At 44.7% G+C, this 20,809-nt stretch overlaps 1 protein-coding gene across 2 annotated transcripts in view; it reads left to right on the top strand.

Annotated features, from left to right (window-relative positions):
- Nucleotides 1–144: 144 nt before the first annotated feature.
- The window catches only part of ALG2 (ALG2 alpha-1,3/1,6-mannosyltransferase), a 34,217-nt gene continuing 13,552 nt past the window's right edge, over nucleotides 145–20,809 (top strand). The window contains exons 1-2 of one of the 2 annotated variants that reach the window (XM_088445641.1): nucleotides 145–298; nucleotides 18,009–18,354. In XM_088445641.1, coding sequence (XP_088301767.1) covers nucleotides 252–298; nucleotides 18,009–18,354 — 393 coding nt within the window. In that variant the 5' untranslated portion in view covers nucleotides 145–251. Of the gene's footprint in view, nucleotides 299–10,867; nucleotides 10,925–18,008; nucleotides 18,355–20,809 lie in introns of those variants that run through there. The other variant, XM_088445642.1, reaches the window with a different exon arrangement.

Here is a 20,809-nt window from a genome sequence, read left to right on the forward strand (position 1 = left end):
CCCCATTGAATAGAGAGAATTCCAATAGTGTTGGAAGCCATTTTCTCGAAGACAAGTTCTAATGAACTCTATAGCAAATGTCTCCATTAAAATGATAGGTTCACTTGAGACACATAACCAAAAAACTGTATGCAGTCTTGCAAATGAAACGTATCTAGTTGCGGACGCGCTGGCAACTTGGAAATTAGGACACGTCAGCGTCCGGGCCTGAGACATTCCCTGCTCGGTGTATACAGAAACCTCCGTCATGCATGTGGGATGAGTCTCAGGCAGACACCGGCGAGTCACGGGCTACTCAGTGAGTCTAACAACATAGTAAACGAACAGTCTGTGGCAGATGTGGTAACCACCTAGTAGCGCCGTATTATGGGGATATGTGTTAAACCCTAAAGTGGAGTCCATAGCAACCAATCAGCTTCTTTCATTTTATAGAAGGCGCTAGATAATGGATAGTTAGAAACTGGTTGCTATAGGTTACTTCTTCACTTTTTCTCTTTAGAAGGTTTTATACATCTCCCACTATGACCTGTAAAGTTGGGAACACACTAAACCAGTGGTCAGGGAACAGGGGTAAATTACCCCACATAGGGTAAAAATGAAATTCCTGGGAGTAATGGACGGACAGCCGGGCATGCATGTGAATCATTCTATAATATAGATTGATTCATATGCATGCCCGGCTGTTCCGCAGGGAGGCTTTAAGCCGGACGACTGCTGAGATGCTATTAACAGCAGGCACCCGGCTCCTTACCTGCAGCGCCGCGTTAGCCGGAGGCTGGAGTTCTCTTCTGAACTCCAGCTTCCATCTCCATGCACACTATGGGAGAGACGGCATGACGCCTTTCCCATAGTTCTGAGGAGCAGCCGGGTGGACAGGACGGTGGCGGATGCAGGGGAAGGGATTAAGGTGTTTTGTTTTTTTTTTGTACAAGGGGCACTACTACAGGGGCATTATATGGGAGCACTACTACAGGGGCATTATATGGGGGCATTATATGGGGGAACTACTACAGGGGCATTATATGGGGTACTACTATATGATTTCCTTCCTTTCAAATCAAGGGAGCAACGTCGGCGTATCTAAATATATTTTAGGGTAAAAGGTAAAAAAGTTCCCTGACCCCTGCCCTAAACAATATGTGTACCCAGCAATGTGACGGACGATGATCTTGTGCCTGACCGCCTAATATGTTGGCCCCTGCCGCATTCCACAGCATGGGGTCGTCGGCTGCATCGTCAGGTGGAGCTGCATGTAGGGACGAGCTGATGATGCAGCTGACGACCAAACAGGAGCGCGCAACAGCTTTCATAGTGGGTACACACCAGACGATTTTGACGATATGTCGTTCCGATCTGTCGGCATATCATCCGAGAAATCGTATAGTGTGTACCAGGCTTAAGGTGGGTACATATTAGACGATACGTCGGCTGGCATATCAACCACATCGGCAAATGTGTACCCACTATAGATGACCATGAGCGCTCCCACAAGTCGTCCGTCAGGGTCAGCCGACAGAACGACCCAGCTACCGACGCCAGGCAGGTGAATGGAGCCTGTGCCCTGGTGCCGGATCATTTAATATGTGCCGGCCATCCGATATGTCAGGCGTCGCATCGCTGGGTACACACATCGCTAAGTGTGTACCCAGCTTTATATGTCATGTTTCTGTGGGATGGGACTTGCAGGAGGCATAGGGGGTCATTCAGACCCGCTCGCGAGCAGCAGTACGCTCGCAAGCGGGTCGATGTTCCCCACTGCGCATGCGCACGACGGAGGGAGCTCCGTCGTGCGCATGCGCGAGACCCGGGGAGCGACGGGCTCTTCATCGCTCCGGGTCTCACACCAAAGGGGGCGTGCTGTCGATGTTGATTGACAGCACGCCCCCTTTGGTGGGTGTGCCGGGGGCGTGCCTGCCAGACGGAGGCGTTCCCATGGGAACGCCTACCGTCTGAAGCCGGCCCCACTGACATCACTAGTGATGTAAGTGGGAGTGATTTTGGCTCTGATAGTGTGTGACAGGGAGACCCTACCGCAGGGTCTCCGTCGCAAGTCCGATGGTCACGATGGTCAAGACCATCGCGACCATCTTTATGGCCGCTCGCATATGCTGTGGGTGGTCACCCACAGCTATACGAGCGGCCAGGAGGCCGCTTCATTTTCATGGAGGAGGGCCCTGATTCAGAGCGAGTGCTCTGAATCAGGCCTTAGTGAGGAGGGTATATGTTCAGAATCTAAATGTTGACAATATTTAGCATAAGTACAGTACGACAGTAATTATTACATATCGCCTGGATTACTTTACACAGCTATTGATGGCAAAATTGACCCCTTTGTGTAATGCTAAATTTGTATATCGTCTTATTGGGATAAAGCCTGTTTTTGTGCCTCTTTTGGGGGAGCAGGTAATAATAGCTTGAATCACATATGACAAATTTGTACACTAGGTAAACATTTGTTTTTTCTTATAAGGAAGAAATACATTTTTAACTATGGTAGAAGTAGTAGCATTCTAGTGTGGAAAAAAATAATCATACAATACTAAAGCTGTTTTTTGTGGGAGTCTTGGAGAGTAATTGTTTCAAATTGGCAACAAACAATAGATCATTAGGATGATGTATCAAACCTTCTAAAGAGGACAAATGGAGCAATGGTACACACCGTTACGATCACTCCTTAGATGTGATGTTGCAATCGACTTAACTCCTGATTGAAAGTCCCGGCCATAGTGCCAATACTCATGTACATACCTATACAAGTATTGAAAGAAAATGATTGTACCACCGACAGAGGCAGCACTGCTGCTGTTGTAGAAACGCAAGAACAGTCTAAGGTGCGTACACACTGCACTTTTGAACCGATATGGCCCTGTCAAAATTCAGATGAATATTAAACAGCACATAAGATACGATTCTACGATTTGTCCAGTTTTCATCTGACAAAACATGGTTGAAAGTGTGTAAACACTCAACCATAATCAAAAGAACAGCCTGACGATTGTATAGGTGTTTACCCAGCATTACTCATAGCAACCAATCCAGTTCTAGCTATCAATTGATCATATCTTTAGTTAATTGATAGCTAGAATCTGATTTCCACTTATCGTCTTTAAAAGGTTTGATACATCGGCCTCAGGGGGTGATTACATTTTGCATAATGTGTCAGAATTTAAATTTGTTCAAGCTGAATGAAATCACAGGTAAAAGTCATTGCCGCAATTTTTTACAATTCATTTTTGAACTTCTAGACAATTGTCATAGCAAAATCACATATTTTTTCTTGCACCCTCCTGAAAAGGTGGCCGAAAATCTTTTTTTTGTGGAAAATAAAGTATTTTATTGGAGTAGACTGATAAACAAACACGAGCAAAATACAGTACTTGGTACAGGTTTGTGTGGAAATCCTCCAGAATATACAAAAAGCTGCTAACCAAAAATCAATGTTATTACAAACATGTTTATATTTCTACATCAGGGTCCATAGGGTATCCACAGGATACATTGCGGGGGGGGCGGTATAGGTGATGACGTCAGGCATCGGGCACCATAGAGTTAAGTTTTCAGCCTCCCAGGATGCACTAGGGTCCCCCTCCTATACCCCGTCCCCAAGCCAAGGCATCCCAGTTTCGTTGGTGCCCGACTCGGAGTCGGAGCACCTGTTTAGAGGGGGGCTAAGGATAGCCCCTGAAGTTTTCTTCGAGGCAGCTGTGGCTGCACATCTGGAAGTACAGCATGGACAGTCATTACTGACGTCCATGCTGTCTCCCCTACACCCTGCCGGTACCAGAAAACCGGTACTGATCCGGGGATGCTGGTAAGCATCTGAGGTCACGGCTAGCGGTGACCCCAGATGTTTCGGACCATGGCCGGATTCAAGGGGGCAGCAGGGTCCCGCGGTGGGTCCCTGCTGAACACATGGTCCAAAGTCCCCAGGCAGGGGGCTCCCTGGGGACTGGCTGCAGCGTGGAGCCAGGTAACTAACCTGCGCTTCCACTACCCCCCTGGGACAGCAGACCGCAGCTGAGCGGCAGCGCTGCGGTGTCCCAGAGGTTAATTGCATGCCAGGGGAGCGCGCCTACCCTGTACACAGCCGGCGCCTCCCCCGCTGCACACAGCCCTCTCTGCGCTGCCGATTGGCCCTGTGGCAGTGCTCCTCCCCCAGGCCGGCCTCCTCTCTGCTCCTCAGTGGCCATCTTTGCAAAGCATGGTGAACGCTGCTGGAAGCTGCTGATTGGAGGCATCGCGGTCTGGGTCCCCCGGCATACCTTTCCTCCATTGACTACAGGTCTGTGTATGCAGCGCTGTGTCCTACCAGGCTCTGTGTCTGCATAGTTGAGAAACAGCGCTGATAGTGCAGGAATTAATTTCTTCTGCATTGTATGTGACTTCTGCTAGCGTCTGCTGCCTGTACTTTCACTTTCTACTGTCAGCCATTTTACTGTTCCTGCTCTTCTTCTGCTAAAGCCCTTGCGGTGCGGTGATTGCAGGGTGGTTCTCCCACTATACTAACGAGTATCAGTGAGAGGGGTCACATACTTACCATCATGTCTGAGAGTGAATTTCCTCTCCAGCTTATGTGTACTAAGTGCAATGTACCGATAGCGGAGGGGGAGGGTAACGCGGAGGGGCTATGTCGGCAGTGTTATTTATTGGCGCGGCCAATTACTGTCACGGCTCTGGTACAGGAACCTCCCTGGGCTTGTTTCGCTAAAGCGCTTACAACCCTAGTGGGCCAGTTAGCTCCGCCACCAGCGTTTTCCCAGATGGGATTGTCCCAGCAGTCAGTGGTGTCGTCACCTATGCAGGGGTTCCCGAGACAACTGATGGTACCCCACAGTCTCCCTATTTCGACTCCCCAGGTTTCACAGGAGCCTACGTGGGTTAATGCACTGTCAAATTTGGTACAGCATTTGTCGGACGTGTTACAAGGGGAGTCTGTGTTGCGGCCTGTGGCGTCTCTGTCTGCTCCTTATGAGGATGACGACGTGACGTCCGATGATGGTGAGATTCTGGATCTATCTGACCAAGAACCTCTCCGTACTAAAGAGTCGGACGCTAAGTCCAAGGTTTATATTCCTGGCCTTATTCGGGCAGTCCGCACAGCTTTAGTTATTGAGGATGACGATCCTCCGGTGTCCAAGTCCAAATATGCCTTTTTTAAGGATATTAAGGGTGACACCACAGTGTTTCCTCTTTCGGGTCAGTTAGTAGACCATTTAGAGGAGGCGTGGAAACACCCTGGTAAATGGTATCAGCCTTAGAGGCGCTTAGCAGTGGCTTATCCGTTTGCGGACAATTATTTTTCTAAGTGGGAATCCCCTCCACAGGTGGATTCTCATGTGACACGCCTAGTCCGAAGTGCCACATTGCCCATGCCCTCCATGTCCTCCTTTAAGGTTGCTACGGACCGCAAGGTGGAGATCTGCCTAAAGTCCATTTATTACCCCGTGGGGGGGGGGGGGGCATCCAGACCGGCTATGGCCGTATGTTGGGTAGCCAGAGCTATGAAGCGCTGGGCTGATAGTTTGGAGCCGTCTTTGGATTCCGACTGTTCGGCTGACCATCGGCTGAACAGGCCGAGTTGGTAGGCAATCTCCGGGATTCGGCCACTTACATCAATGAAGCGGCCTTGGATATCAGTACCCTCACATCTCGGATTTCTTCGGCAGCTGTTGGTGCTCGTTGGACCTTATGGTTGTGATCTTGGAAGGCGGACGCTGATTCCAAAAAAGGCTTGGAAGCTTTGCCTTTTAATGGAGAAGTTCTATTTGGTCCGGATCTGGACAAAATTGTAGCCACGCTGGTGGCAGCCAAATCTGTATGTCTCCCGTCTGCTGCGGTCCCTTCCAGTTCGGGTACGTCGTCCTTTCTGCCTTACAGGGCCCAGGGTAGGTCTAAAGCACATTCTTTTCCCCAACAGGCTGGCCCCAAAAAATCGTCCAAGCCCAGGAAACAGGCCTGGAGTACCAGACGTCCGGCCCCTAAGTCAGATGACAAACCTGCAGCCTGACGGTCCGGGCCTCCCTTTGGGGGATCCCAAAGTGGGAGGCCGCCTGCTGCAGTTCGCCCAGTCTTGGTCGATAACCACGACAGACAATTGGGTTCACGAGGTGGTTTCTCACGGGTATGCCCTCTCCTTTCGGCACAGACCCCCATCCCGATTCTTCACCACGGGCCTTCCATTAGACCGGAACAAAGCCGTGGAACTGCGGAAGGTTTTGCACACTATGCTCCAGGCTGGAGTTATAGTGCCTGTTCCATTCTCCCAGATGGTCCAGGGTTTCTATTCCAACCTATTTTTGGTGCAGAAACCCAATGGGTCATACCGTCCGATTCTCAACCTCAAGGCCCTCAACAAGTCCTTGCGGGTGTCGCGTTTCGGATGGAGACCCTACGGTCCATCATTCTGGCACTGGAACCTGGGGATTACATGGTGTCATTGGACATACAGGATGCTTACCTGCATGTCCCTATTCTTTTACACCATCAGCAGTTCCTCAGGTTTACAATCCACAACGATCACTTCCAGTTCCGGGCATTACCTTTTGGCCTGGTGACAGCACTACGAGTGTTCACCAAGGTCATGGATGTCATGGCGGCTTACCTGCGGCTGCAGGGAGTCCGCATGTTGCCGTACCTAGATGACCTTCTGTTGGTAGCAGGATCTCCAGAGCTCCTTCTACGCCACTTGGACCTGACGATTGCAGTACTGCAACGTCATGGCTGGTTAATAAACTGGCAAAAGTCCACCCTGATCCCGTCTCAGAGGATTCTGCACCTCGGAGCCTTATTGGACTCCAGACTGCAGAGGATCTTTGTGACGGGGGAAAAGATCTCTGCCTTACAGTTGAGGGTGCGCAGTTGTCTGCAGAGTCGCCGAGTGTCTCTGCACTCGGCGATGAGGTTACTGGGCTCCATGGTGTCAGTATTCGATATGGTGGAATATGCCCAGTTTCACTCCAGACCTCTGCAGCAATTGATCCTGTCCAAATGGAATGGACTGCCTCAGAGTCTAAAGTCCCAGACGATGGTGCTCACTTCGGAGGTTCGCCTGTCCCTAGCCTGGTGGTTGCAGACGACCCATCTCAACAAGGGTCGTCTATTTTGGGTGGCGAACTGGGTCCTGTTAACAACGGACGCCAGCCTTTGGGGCTGGGGAGCTGTCACGGGTCCACACTTGTTCCAGGGCAGATGGACTCAGGCGGAAAAGCAGCTTCCAATAAACATCTTGGTACTCCGCGCGGTTTCCAATGCTCTCCAGCAGGCACATCGGGTTCTCCAAGGTCACCCCGTGCAGGTCCAGTTGGACAACGCCACCACCGTGGCCTACATAAATTGGCAAGGAGGAACCCGAAGTCGGGCGGCACTCGTAGAGGTGTCCCGCATCCTGGTCTGGGCAGAGCGCAATCTCCCGGCCATATCAGCAGTATTCATCCCGGGAGTCCTCAACTGGGAGGCGGACTTTCTCAGTTGCCTGGACGTTCATCGTCTTTCAACTTCTGGTGGACAGGTGGGGTCTTCCAGAGATAGACCTCATGGCATCACAGTACAACAACAAGTTGCCGGTGTACGGCTCTCGAACAAGAGCCGAAAAGGTGTCTTTGGTGGATGCTCTGTCCGTCCAGTGGACGTTCCGGTTTGCTTATCTCTTTCCTCCGTTTTCCCTTCTTCCACGGGTAATCCGGAAATTCAAACAGGAAGGAGGGACGCTCCTGTTGATAGCTCCCGCGTGGCCCAGGCGGCATTGGTTCTCAGACCTTCAGAGTTTGTCCGTGGACATTCCTCTGCGGTTGCCGCTACGACCGGACCTGCTGTCACAGGGTCCTTGTCTTCACCCAGACTTGACTCGGCTGTCTTTGACGGCGTGGCTGTTGAGACGGCCATGTTAAGGTCCAGGGGTTTTTTCAGCTCTGTAGTACAAACTATGCTAAGAGCTCGGAAGCCATCTTCTGCAAGGATATACCATCGTGTGTGGCATACATTCTTCCAGTGGTGTCGACCGAGAGGTTATGCCCCTCGGGAGTTCCGTCTATCTAGAGTGTTAGCTTTCCTACAGGCGGGACTAGACCATGGGCTTCGCCTTACTTCTCTGAAGGTGCAGGTGTCTGCCCTGTCAGTCTGGTTCCATCGTAGGATTGCTGCAATCCCTGATGTGCACACCTTTATGCAATGTGTTCTTCGAATTCAGCCGCCTTTTGTTCCACCGGTGGCGCCTTGGGATTTAGCTGTGGTCCTGAGGGCTCTCCAAGGACCGCCGTTTGAACCACTGGGCTCAGTGGACCTTAAATGGCTGACAGCTAAAACAATTTCCCTTCTGGCCATTGCTTCGGCCAGATGTGTTTCTGACTTAGGGGCTCTCTCCTGTAGACCCCCTTTTCTGATTTTTCATGGGAACAGGGCAGTACTGCGCACTCATCCTGAATTTCTTCCCAAAGTTGTTTCACGTTTCCATATCAATGAGGAAATCGTTGTGCCGGCTTTTAACTCACCTGATCTTTCAGTGGGTGAGGCCACTTTGGACGTTGTGCGGGCCTTAGGATTTATGTTGACCGCACTTCTTTGTTTAGGAAGTCGGACGCCTTGTTTGTCCTCTCTGGCTTCTGTAAAAAGGGTTGGCCTGCTTCAAAGCAAACTTTGGCAGGTTGGATTCGTATGGCAATTTCAGAAGCTTATCTTCATGAAGGCCTTCCGGTTCCATCCTCTGGGAGGGCTCATTCCACAAGTCTGTGGGTCCTTCGTGGGCAGCTCGACGTGGTGCTTCTGCAGTCCAGATCTGCAAGGCTGCCACGTGGTCCTCTGTCCATACCTTTGTGAGGTATTGCGCGTTTGACACCTTTGCCTCTCAGGATGCTTCCTTCGGGCGGCGGATTCTCCTTTCAGCACAGGAGCGTCCCCACCCTTGAAGGATACTGCTTTGGGACATCCCCAAGGTATCCTGTGGATACCCTATGGACCCTGATGTAGAAAATATGAGATATGGTAAGAACTTACCTTTGTTATCTCTATTTCTATGAAGTCCATAGGGTTCCACAGGACTCCCGCCCTGTCGCACCTGTGCTGCATATGGGCTTTACTCTGGTAACCGTTTTTTCCGTCTCCCTCTGGTGAGAATGTGATTCTTGTGTGTGTCAAGATCTTTTTTCTCTCTCTTCCTTCTCCTCCTCCTGCCTATGGCTTGGTACGTAACTGAGATGCCTTGGCTCGGGGGCGGGGTATAGGAGGGGGACCCTAGTGCATCCTGGGAGGCTGAAAACTTAACTCTATGGTGCCCGATGCCTGACGTCATCACCTATACCCCCCCCCAAGGTATCCTGTGGAACCCTATGGACTTCGTCGAAATAGAGATAACAAAGGTAAGTTCTTACCATATCTCATATTTTCATCTAACATAAAACTAGTAAAACATATTGAAAAAAGGTGTGCACAGCTAATGGCGAAATGGATGAGTTGTGGGCTACATCTATTTTATCTTCAGAATAAGAAAGGAAAAAAATATGAGAGTCTGGGTTGAGATTGGGCCATGAGGGGGGGAAGGGTGAGGTGTCATTGCAGGCGTTTCCACACCGTTTAAACAGAAACTTGCCCCCCTCACTACTAATTGAATCGATCCCTAATGGGCATATCCAGTTATACCCTGTGGCGACAGCCCGAACGCATTCAATCAGGTCCTGTATTCCAAAGCGTAATGCTGATTTTCCCTTGCAGCCTGAGGAGCTATGAGGACAAATCTAGTTAAATGTAGCCCCTGGGGTTTCACGTGTTGGGAAATTCATAGATTCCAGCATTTTACGCATAATCTATGGGTTACCACATGTTACACCAGGGTTTACTACGCGGGCAAAATGTTAATTTATTGAATAGCTCCTGGCTTGAAACATTGAGCATTTACCTGAGCAGTAAACCCGGCACCTAATTGAATATTCACCCAAATGTAGTATAGTTAAGAAAGTGTAAATTATTTCTGAACTCCCTCATTTTTGTCTTTCCCTTTCTGATGTGTATATACATATATTTTTCTACATATTGTAAACAGGCTGAATGCACCCTGCCCTTTTGGCGGTGCTCCGACAAGACAACCTGGCAGGTGCCGTCCCCACCCGCGGGCCGCAGTTTCACGCAGGTGGGAAACATAGCGGTGCAGCAATCACCGCCGGTGAGCACTCCATCTATTCACATAGGGAGGAGAGCTTGGGGGCAGCCCGGCATGTCCGTAAGTGCCGCGCACACCCCCAAGAGTGATCAAAAGGAGGCAGATCTTAAAGACACGCCCCTTTTTTGGGCGGACCTAGAGTAAAACACTAATGCAAGGATACATTGCGTCGCCGTACACATTGCACAATCCACCATAAGACAACACATTGTATCGTTACATGTAACAGCATTGCGTCATCCATGAGATCTTCATATATGATGTGCAGAACAGAAAGAAAAAGAAAGACGTCCTGGAATGATGGATTGAATGTGTACTATGTATCTTCCCGATCCGAGTCGGAACTATATATATCAGATAATAGATCGTATAGTGCAGTGGTTCTTAAACTTGGTCCTCGGGACCCCACACAGTGCATGTTTTTCAAGTCTCCTCACAGAAACGTAAGTGAAATAATTAGCTCCACCTGTGGATCTTTTAAAAGGTGTCAGTGAATAATGAATACACCTGTGCGCCTGCTGGGTGACCTGCAAAACGTGACTTGTGTGACTGAGTTTGAAATCCACTGGTATAGTTTGCACCCTGCTTTTATTACAATACATCTTTGATTACTGCTTGGAACGTTCTAACGTCTAAACAGGCACCTCAGTTTAATCGTTGTGCTGTTATTCCAGTGAAATGAACATACTGTGCAGCTCAGTTTAGAAATATAGATGTCCGTTTTGAGCGCAGGAAATCCTATGACATCACAAAGGTGATGTCATCAGAAATTTTAAGGTAAGCTTTTGATCTCTCGGATTCCTCCTATCAGCATTGCTTTTATATATGGGTCTCATTGAGTGTATGCTCATTAGCAATAAAGGTGACTCGTGGCATGCTCCCCGGTTTAAATATATATATTTATAGGCTCAATAACAGAGTCACTCCTTGTTATATGTAAATATGTTTTGTATCCCCATACATGGGAGAACGCAGGAGAATAAAATAGATTATTGCGGTAGACGCAGTGAGACATAAAACGGAAGGGATCCTGCAAATTATCTCCGGCTTTGCAGGTCCTTCATAGAAGAGTATAGAGTAACAGGATCAGAAAGTGGCGTTATCTAGCAGCACTGCTTGATAATAAGATCAGATATCACAGTCCCCATAACAGGCGTTTTGGACACAGTAACCACCAATAAAACAAAAGTCTGTGTTATGCCTTCTTTAATAGGACTATTAAACAGAACCTCATTTCCTTCTCATCCCATAGTAGGAAAGGTTTTCTTTTAAAAAGCAGAAGATGGGAAACCCAAGTCAGGGGGATGTTTTTAAATCCTATAATTAATGTGAAATCAGATTTTTAAAATCGCAGCCCAATATAGCAGTACTGAGCTAGTAAAACTTGTCAATGATATTACACACTGATGAGGATTACTAGGAAGAATGTTCTATGTTTAAAACAATAATTGCAGCAAGAGTGTGTGTGGTGTTAGTAGTCTGATATCAGCAGCCCATAATTGCTCTGTAGGGTAGACAGGTAGCAATACTCTTTAAACATTCATCCTGTGGATATGTATGAATGGTATAGCCAGCTAACACTTCCACTTAGGAAGGCTGATTCACTACCAACTAGCCTGCCTCTATCCCACTAATGACAGCCACAGAATATGAACAAAAATCTGCCTACCTAAAAGTACTGATGACCATTCTGTGTTTCTGCCTAAATATCACTGAGCAAATTGTATTGTAGAGCAGAGGTTCCCAAACGCGGTCCTCAAGGCTCCCCAACAGTTCAGCGATCTGTTCAGTGAACGATATCACTGAATGATCTTCCTTGAAATTCATTGTGTGCTGGATGAACGATATTGTTCATCCACACACCAAAGATATAATGAACGACCAACGGTCGTTCTATCATATGCAAAAATGAACTATATAGTTCAGGTTGGCCTGCATGCATTCACGACGGACGATATCGTTATCGTCCAGCGGGAGCGTGCATCGTTGGTCGTTCATTGCATACACTCGGAACGATATGAACGCTATATTGTTACCATTCATATTGTTCAAAGATATCGTCTCGTGTGTATGCACCTTTAGAGCTATCCAAGGTTGAGCGCAGGTGGTTAAATCAAACTGAGGTACTAATTAAGTCACCCGGGCTTAAACATAGATATCTCTAAAACCTGAACTGTTGGGGAGCTTTGAGGACCGCGTTTGGGAACCTCTGATGTAGAGTGTTTAAACAAGATGTGCAATGAATAAAATGAATGCTTATAACGCCCAAATTATGGCATGAGCCACATACATGACATCCCAATAAAGAAACATAATCTGGATTACAGCATTCAACTACACACTCAGGGCTCTATTTATAAAGCAGTGATAACCCATTGTTATCAACAGAAAATAGGTTACCACCGCTTCATGCAATTTATGATCAAGGTAGCTGCAGAGGAATCAATCAATCTCTTGCAACCCCTTAAATTGCGGACATCATCGCATCACCATTGTATGTTATGGGGACTGTGATCTGTTTAATTTATAAAAATGTTGCTGTATAACAAAGTAGAATCATGATTGTTCACTACATTGTTTGTAGTGCACAGGCACACTATCTATCCACAAATATATACAGTCAGGTGCATAAATATTGGGACATTGACAGAATTTTCATATTTTGGCCTCTATTCACCACCACAATGGCTTTCAAATGAAACAAACAAGATGTGCTTTAACTGCAGACTTTCAGATTTAATTTGAGGGTAATTACATCCAAATCAGGTGAACCGTGTAGGAATTACAACGGTTTCTATATGTGCCTCCCACTTTTTAAAAAGTAATGGGACTATCAATTCAAAAGCTATTTCATGGACTGGTGTGGGCTATTCCCTCGTTATTTCATTATCAATTAAGCAGGTAAAAGGTCTGAAGTTGATTCTAGGTGTGACATTTGCATTTGGAATCAGTTGCTGTCGACTCTCAATATGAGATCCAAAGAGCTGTCACTATCAGTGAGGCAAGCCATCATTAGGCTGAAAAATCAAAACAAACCCATCAGAGAGATAGCAAAAACATTAGGTGTGGCCAAATCAACTGTTTGGAACATTCTTAAAAAGAAAGAACGCATCGGAGAGCTCTACAACACCGAAAGACCCGGAAGACCACGGAAAACAACTGTGGTGGATGACAGAAGAATTATTTCCCTGCTGAAGAAAAACCCCTTCACAACAGTTGGCCAAATCAAGAACACTCTCCAGGAGGTAGGTGTATATGTGTCAAAGTCAACAATCAAGAGAAGACTTCACAAGAGTGAATATAGAGGGTTCACCACAAGATGTAAACAATTGGTGAACCTCAAAGACAGGAAGACCAGATTAGAGTTTGCCAAACAACATCTAAAAAAGCCATTACAGTTCTGGAACAACATCTTATGGACAGATGAGACAAAGATCAACTTGTACCAGAGTGATGGGAAGAGAAGAGAAGGAAAGGAACTGCTCATGATCCTAAACATACCACCTCATCAGTGAAGCATGGTGGTGGTAGTGTCATGGCGTGGGCATGTATGGCTGCCAATGGAACTGGTTCCCTTGTATTTATTGATGATGTGACTGCTGACAAAAGCAGCAGAATGAATTCTGAAGTGTTTCGGGCAATATTATATGCTCATATTCAGTCAAATGCTTCAGAACTCATTAGACGGCGCTTCACAGTGCAGATGGACAATGACCCGAAGCATACTGCAAAAGCAACCAAAGAGTTTTTTTAAGGCTAAAATCTGGAATGTTATGCAATGGCCAAGTCAATCCCCTGACCTGAATCCGATTGAGCATGCATTTCACTTGATGAAGACAAAACTGAAGGGAAAATGCCCCAAGAACAAGCAGGAACTGAAGACATTTGCAGTAGAAGCCTGCCCGCCCTTTACAAGCACCTGTGTTATGCAATTAAGCTGATCTGAGCAACTACCATTTTTTTTGCAAGTTTGGAGAGGCATGAAGGTAGTCAGCATTAGGAGGATGTGCTGATGCTGATAGTGCCATGTGGAGGTTTTTTGGGGTACCTCCAAGGTAAGTTAGCTCTCAGCTTTTATATGTACTGTTATCATGCAGTACATCAATTGTAATTATATGACCCAGAGTGGGTGCTACTATTATGTAGCAATAATTATTTTGGGGTGAGCGTTTGGGAGTGGGGCCCCCGGGGGGGTTCTGACTGGGCCTTTCTCATGGCATCACCACTTAATTCACATAGAATACTTTTATCACTTTTCTGTTTGTTTGTATATTATTTGTCATTTTAATTCTTTCTCATTTCATTAACACTTATTGATTTATCTTTACACATCTTTTCTTTATACTTCACTATCACCTTTTTCCCTTTTTCGTGTGATGCCCTGGGGATGGCCCTTGGTTGGAATTTTTTTGGGGTGCCTTGCTTCTCGGACGTGAACCCCTCCCGCAAGTATAGAGGAGCCTTGACGATTGGCCTGGCGCTTATTCATATATTTGCAAATGTATGTAACTAATACCTCTGAATCGCTATTATCATGTAGGATTTAAGTATTGTTTTTGCTGCAGTGTGCTGGGGGGCAAATCTCTTTTTTTCTGTGTTCATAGTAAACCCCGCCCTTTACAAGCACCTGTGTTATGCAATTAAGCTGATCTGAGCAACTACCATTTTTTTTGCAAGTTTGGAGAGGCATGAAGGCAATCAGCATTAGGAGGATGTGCTGATGCTGATAGTGCCATGTGGAGGTTTTTTGGGGTACCTCCAAGGTAAGTTAGCTCTCAGCTTTTATATGTACTGTTATCATGCAGTACATCAATTGTAATTATATGACCCAGAGTGGGTGCTACTATTATGTAGCAATAATTATTTTGGGGTGAGCGTTTGGGAGTGGGGCCCCCGGGGGGGTTCTGACTGGGCCTTTCTCATGGCATCACCACTTAATTCACATAGAATACTTTTATCACTTTTCTATTTGTATATTATTTATGTCATTTTAATTCTTTCTCATTTCATTAACACTTATTGATTTATACTTACACATCTTTTCTTTATACTTCACTATCACCTTTTTCCCTTTTTCGTGTGATGCCCTGGGGATGGCCCTTGGTTGGAATTTTTTTGGGGTGCCTTGCTTCTCGGACGTGAACCCCTTAATGCTAGGGACGCCAGTATAGAGGAGCCTTGACGATTGGCCTGGCGCTTATTCATATATTTGCAAATGTATGTAACTAATACCTCTGAATCGCTATTATCATGTAGGATTTAAGTATTGTTTTTGCTGCAGTGTGCTGGGGGGCAAATCTCTTTTTTTCTGTGTTCAAAGATCAACTTGTACCAGAGTGATGAGAAGAGTATGGAGAAGGAAAGGAACGGCTCATGATCCAAAGCATACCACCTCATCAGTGAAGCATGGTGGTGGTAGTGTCATGGCGTGGGCATGTATGGCTGCCAATGGAACTGGTTCCCTTGTATTTATTGATGATGTGACTGCTGACAAAAGCAGCAGAATTAATTCTGAAGTGTTTCGGGCAATATTATATGCTCATATTCAGTCAAATGCTTCAGAACTCATTGGACGTCGCTTAACAGTGCAGATGGACAATGACCCGAAGCATACTGCAAAAGCAACCAAAGAGTTTTTTTAAGGCTAAAATGTGGAATGTTATGCAATGGCCAAGTCAATCCCCTGACCTGAATCCGATTGAGCATTCATTTCACTTGATGAAGACAAAACTGAAGGGAAAATGCCCCAAGAACAAGCAGGAACTGAAGACATTTGCAGTAGAAGCCTGGCAGAGCATCACCAGGGATGAAACCCTGCGTCTGGTGATGTCTATGCGTTCCAGACTTCAGGCTGTAATTGCCTGCAAAGGATTTGCAACAAAGTATTAAAAAGTGAAAGTTAGATTTAGGATTGTTTAGTTTGTCCCATTAATTTTGGCCCCTTAAAAAGTGGGAGGCACATATAGAAACCGTTTAAATTCCTACACCGTTCACCTGATTTGGATGTAATTACCTTTAAATTAAATCTGAAAGTCTGCAGTTAAAGCACATATTGTTTGTTTCATTTCAAAGCCATTGTGGTGGTGAGTAGAGGCCAAAATATGAAAATTCTGTCAATGTCCCAATATTTATGCACCTGACTGTATATATTTGTGGATAGATAGTGTGCCTGACTACGGAATACTTTTGTATTGTCTACATATTATATTACATTTATTCCTGAGAGTACCTACAGATGTGTCCTCATACATCTAGCCTCAATACGGCATGCAGCGAGACTTTCCTGGCGTGAGTGAGCTGCCAGATCCCGTGCTACTCTGTTAGTGTTGGGCATCTTTTTACTGTGCTAATTAATTTGATTCCTGAGTCTGTATATAAAGCACAACGGAACTTGGAATGAATAAAGTTGCAGCCGCTACATTGTAGGACTTCGTATACAGATTTAGAGATTCAGGGGTCTATTTACTAAGCAGTGTTAGGAGACAAAGTGAAATGAGATAAGGTACCAGCCAATCAGCTCCTAACTGTCATGTCACAGGCTGTGTTTGAAAAATGACAGTTGGGAGCTAATTGGCTGGTACCTTATCTCCTTTCACTTTGTCTCCTAACACTGCTTAGTAAATAGACCCCATAGACGCAGACAGATATACAAGTGTTACATATAAAATGAATCAGCAAATTCTGCCGGTGCGTCCTAGTCGCATAGCATTGTGATTTAGGGGCCCTATTCATTTAGCAGCGTAAACTGCTGCTTTGTTCGCCATTGACGAAAAGTGACGTTTTTTGCCAAAAAAACAGGTGAAAACGGCAACAGGCGAGAAAAACTGTAGAAAAGTAATCTCCATCCCAGACCAGGTGAAAAAAAAAATGCACATTCCCTGTTTTTGGCTAAAAATGTGGGGATTTCTTTCAGAACCCTTTGGACACCCCCTAATGATAAATTACCAGAAAGAAAATTGTAATTTGCGTACATTGGCAATAAAACAACCGCGCAAATTTTGGGTGAAAAAAAAAAAATTGTTGAAAAATAATAGAAAGCATTTTTTTTTCCAGGAAATTACTGTTCCACGTAAATTGGGGGTACGTTAAAATGGGAGCAAATATATTTTCGTGTCGTAAAAACGCAATTTTAAAACCGTTAAAAAAACGCATGCTGCGACCACGTGCGATGTTGAAAACACTTGACGCATCAATACCACCCCCTGAAAAATCAGACCCAATACGTTGAAACCATTTTCAACTACTGTATGTTTTTTTTTTCCCCCAAGAAAATTTGTGCGTTTTTTCCGCCAAAGTACGCAACTTATGAACATTTTTTCCAGTAATTTATCATTTGGGGGGTGTCCAAAGGGTTCTGAATGAAATCCCCACATATTTTGCCAAAAATAGGGATTTTGCACATTTTTTCTCCTGGTCTGGGATGAAGATAACTTTTCACCAGTTTTTTTCGCTTGTTGCTGTTTTTGCCTGTTTGTTGGCGAAAATTTAGCCGTTTTTTTTTTAAACGTGAGTTTTCGCAAATGGCGAAAAAAACGTCCATTTTCATTGCTAATTGAATACGGCCCATAGACACATTTTCTCACAAAAGATGCCCAGCGCTAGCTGAGACTCACAGGACCTGATGCACCATGAGAGGCTTTTTAGCACGACTGCAGCAAAGTTGTATAAGGAGTTAGGACACATCTGTATTAGATGAAAGCAGAGATTTGTATTATTAATATGTATAGTATTAGTAATCCTGGTATAAATCTGCAATCTCATTAAAGTAATTTTCCTGTACGGGTTACATCCATGTTTTGAATAACAAACTGGTTATTCAGTGCGGGCTATAGTTATTAACTGTAAATTTATGTTTACACAGTGAAATTCTAGCTAGTGCACAATTGGTGACTGCCATGGGACCGTCTGTGCTCTTCATCCATCCAGATCTTGGAATTGGAGGAGCTGAGAGACTTGTTGTTGATGCCGCACTTGCACTGAAATCACGTGGCTGCCAAGTACAAGTGTGGACTGCCCATTATGACATTGGCCATTGTTTCTCAGAGACACTGGATTCTGGCATTCCTATTAGGTGTTGTGGAGACTGGCTTCCCCGGAGTATATTTGGAAAATGTCTGGCCCTATGTGCATATATTCGCATGATATTTCTGGCTTTCTATGTAGTCTTTCTTAGCGGAGAGCAATTTGATGTGGTGTTCTGTGACCAGGTACGTTTATACACAGCTTTATTTTTCTTAACATACCTTGTAGGATTAAAATAACAATCCAGAAATACACCTATAGTATTATTACACCAAGAAGAGTCATTTATAGAAAATTGTACAAATGTATTCACTTTTCTGACATACGGCCGTATTCAATGAGATGTGAAAAGTCGTGTTTGGCGAAAAGCATTCGCCGGTGCGAACTTTAAGCACATACGCTCGTATTGCTGCACTTTGTAGACTCAAAAATATACTAGCACCCATTTTAATGTACCCCCAATTTAACTACAGGTTGAGTCTTCCATATCCAAATATTCCAAAATACAGAATTTTTTTAGCATGACTGAGATAGTGACACCTTTGCTTTCTGATGGTTCAATGTACACAAACTTTGTTTAAGGCACAAAATTATTAAAAATATTGTATAAAATAACTTTCAGGCTTTGTGTATAAGGTGTATTTGAAACATAAATGAATCTCATGTATCTACAAACTTTGATGCACAAAATTATTAAAAATATTGTATAAAATTACCTGCAGGCTGTGTGAATAAGGTGTATATGAAACATAACAGCATTCTGTGTTAGATTTGGGCCTCATTCCCAAGATATTTTATTATGGTGTGCAAATATTCCAAAATACAGAAAAATTCGATATCCAAAATACTGCTGGACCCAAGCATTTTGGATATGGGAGACTCAACCTGTACAGCAATTATTTTCTCCAAAAGAAATTGCTTTATATAATATTTACAGACTTATGCAAATATGCATATAACAGCCATTTGACTAAATTTAATAACCCAAAATACTTTTATTAGGGCTATTAATACACTTCTATATTGATTTACAGTGTCAGTTAAGCTTTTTATGGGGTACAGACTGATTTCCCCAAAATGTGCTGTACTTTTTTGCTAGTTTTGCCATGCACAATTATCGCACATAAGCGTTTTTGCTTTTTTTTGCAATTGGATAGGGCAAAGAGTCGGAGCGCGCATTGAGAAAGTACGCAAAAAGATTGCATCAAAACTGGCGAATACGGTGATAACTTCGCCATGCAAACACGTTTCAGCAAATGCGACTTTTCGCACCTAATTGAATATGGCCCATAGTACTTAATCTTAGTACTTAACCTTTGCTAGCTGTTTGTTCCAAAAATTAATATCCGTATCCTTTTACCCTTTGCTTTTTTTTATATTATTAAGATTTGAATCTATTTTAGACATAATTTAATTAAACTAAATCCATGTATTTTAAGGCTGATTTATCTAATGGTTTTTATGATTTCATTTCATGTGTTATTATCCTGTAATACATATCCATTTAGCACAAGTAATTTAAATGAAGATTTAGATAACAGAGCTAAATTGTGGAAATAAGTTGCTGAAACCAATAGTTGATAACTGGCCTTCAGGGGTATATTTACTAAAGTGCAGGTTTTTAGAAGTGGAGTTGTTGGCCATAGCAATCGATCACAGAGATATACTGTATATAAATAACTTAATAAATAATAAATCAGGTTGTAGATTTTACATTTTTCTTCCTGCTGCACAAAATATTTTACAAGTGCAAATGTTGCACATTGTTGCTGGGTTTGCCTAATCAGCCCTAGTGTATGCACAGATTGTGTCAGTTTCATGTGTGCCTCATTTGTGAGTTTTCATACTGAGCCCAGCCATTATTCTTATACAGTATAGTGTATCATATATTACAATATAGCTATGAAGTTTTCTAATTTTATAAGACTGGGTAAAACAGGAGTTATGTGCACTATACGTTTGCTTTGGACACCAGAATAGCTCTAAAAGAAGATATTACACTGAATTCAGAAGGGTCATTATGACTTACCGCTGAGTCAATTCTTGTAATTTGGAAACAAATGTAGAATTTGAATGAAATACACAAAAAAAAAATATTTACTACTACAAAATTCTACTATACAATTGAATTTCCATATCATTCCTGAAACAGTAAAGCTGGGCATACACTGACAGATACTTTGGCCGATCAATTGATCGACCAATGTATCTGCTGCCCGTCGGGCAGTGTGTACCCGCGAATGTTGGCGTTCACCGACATATCGCATTGGCTGTGCTGCACAGCAGATGGACAGATATGTCTGCAGACATATCTGTCCATCGGCAAGTCTGTACGGGTGGTCTGCAGACACACAGTAACAGCTCTCCCCACGCCTGTTACTGTGTGTCTGCAGACCACATACCGACTTTTCATCCAATTTGACGACAGATCATGTAAAAAATGGCCAAATCGTGAGTTTCTACTCTTGATCAAGATGCCGATGCGCGTCCCCGCTCGTCATACCTCGCATCTTCAGATCTGCCGTGCTGTAGGGCAGATTAGCCAATCTGGGATACAATGCACTGGCTGCAAGATAGATTTTAAGTCAGATTGGACATTTTTAACTCCAAATCGTGACCACGACTGCCTGGGGAGAGTTC

This window comes from Taudactylus pleione, unplaced genomic scaffold (assembly GCF_031769625.1).
Source record: "Taudactylus pleione unplaced genomic scaffold, aTauple2 ptg000386l, whole genome shotgun sequence".
In the NCBI taxonomy this organism is placed as follows: domain Eukaryota; kingdom Metazoa; phylum Chordata; class Amphibia; order Anura; family Myobatrachidae; genus Taudactylus; species Taudactylus pleione.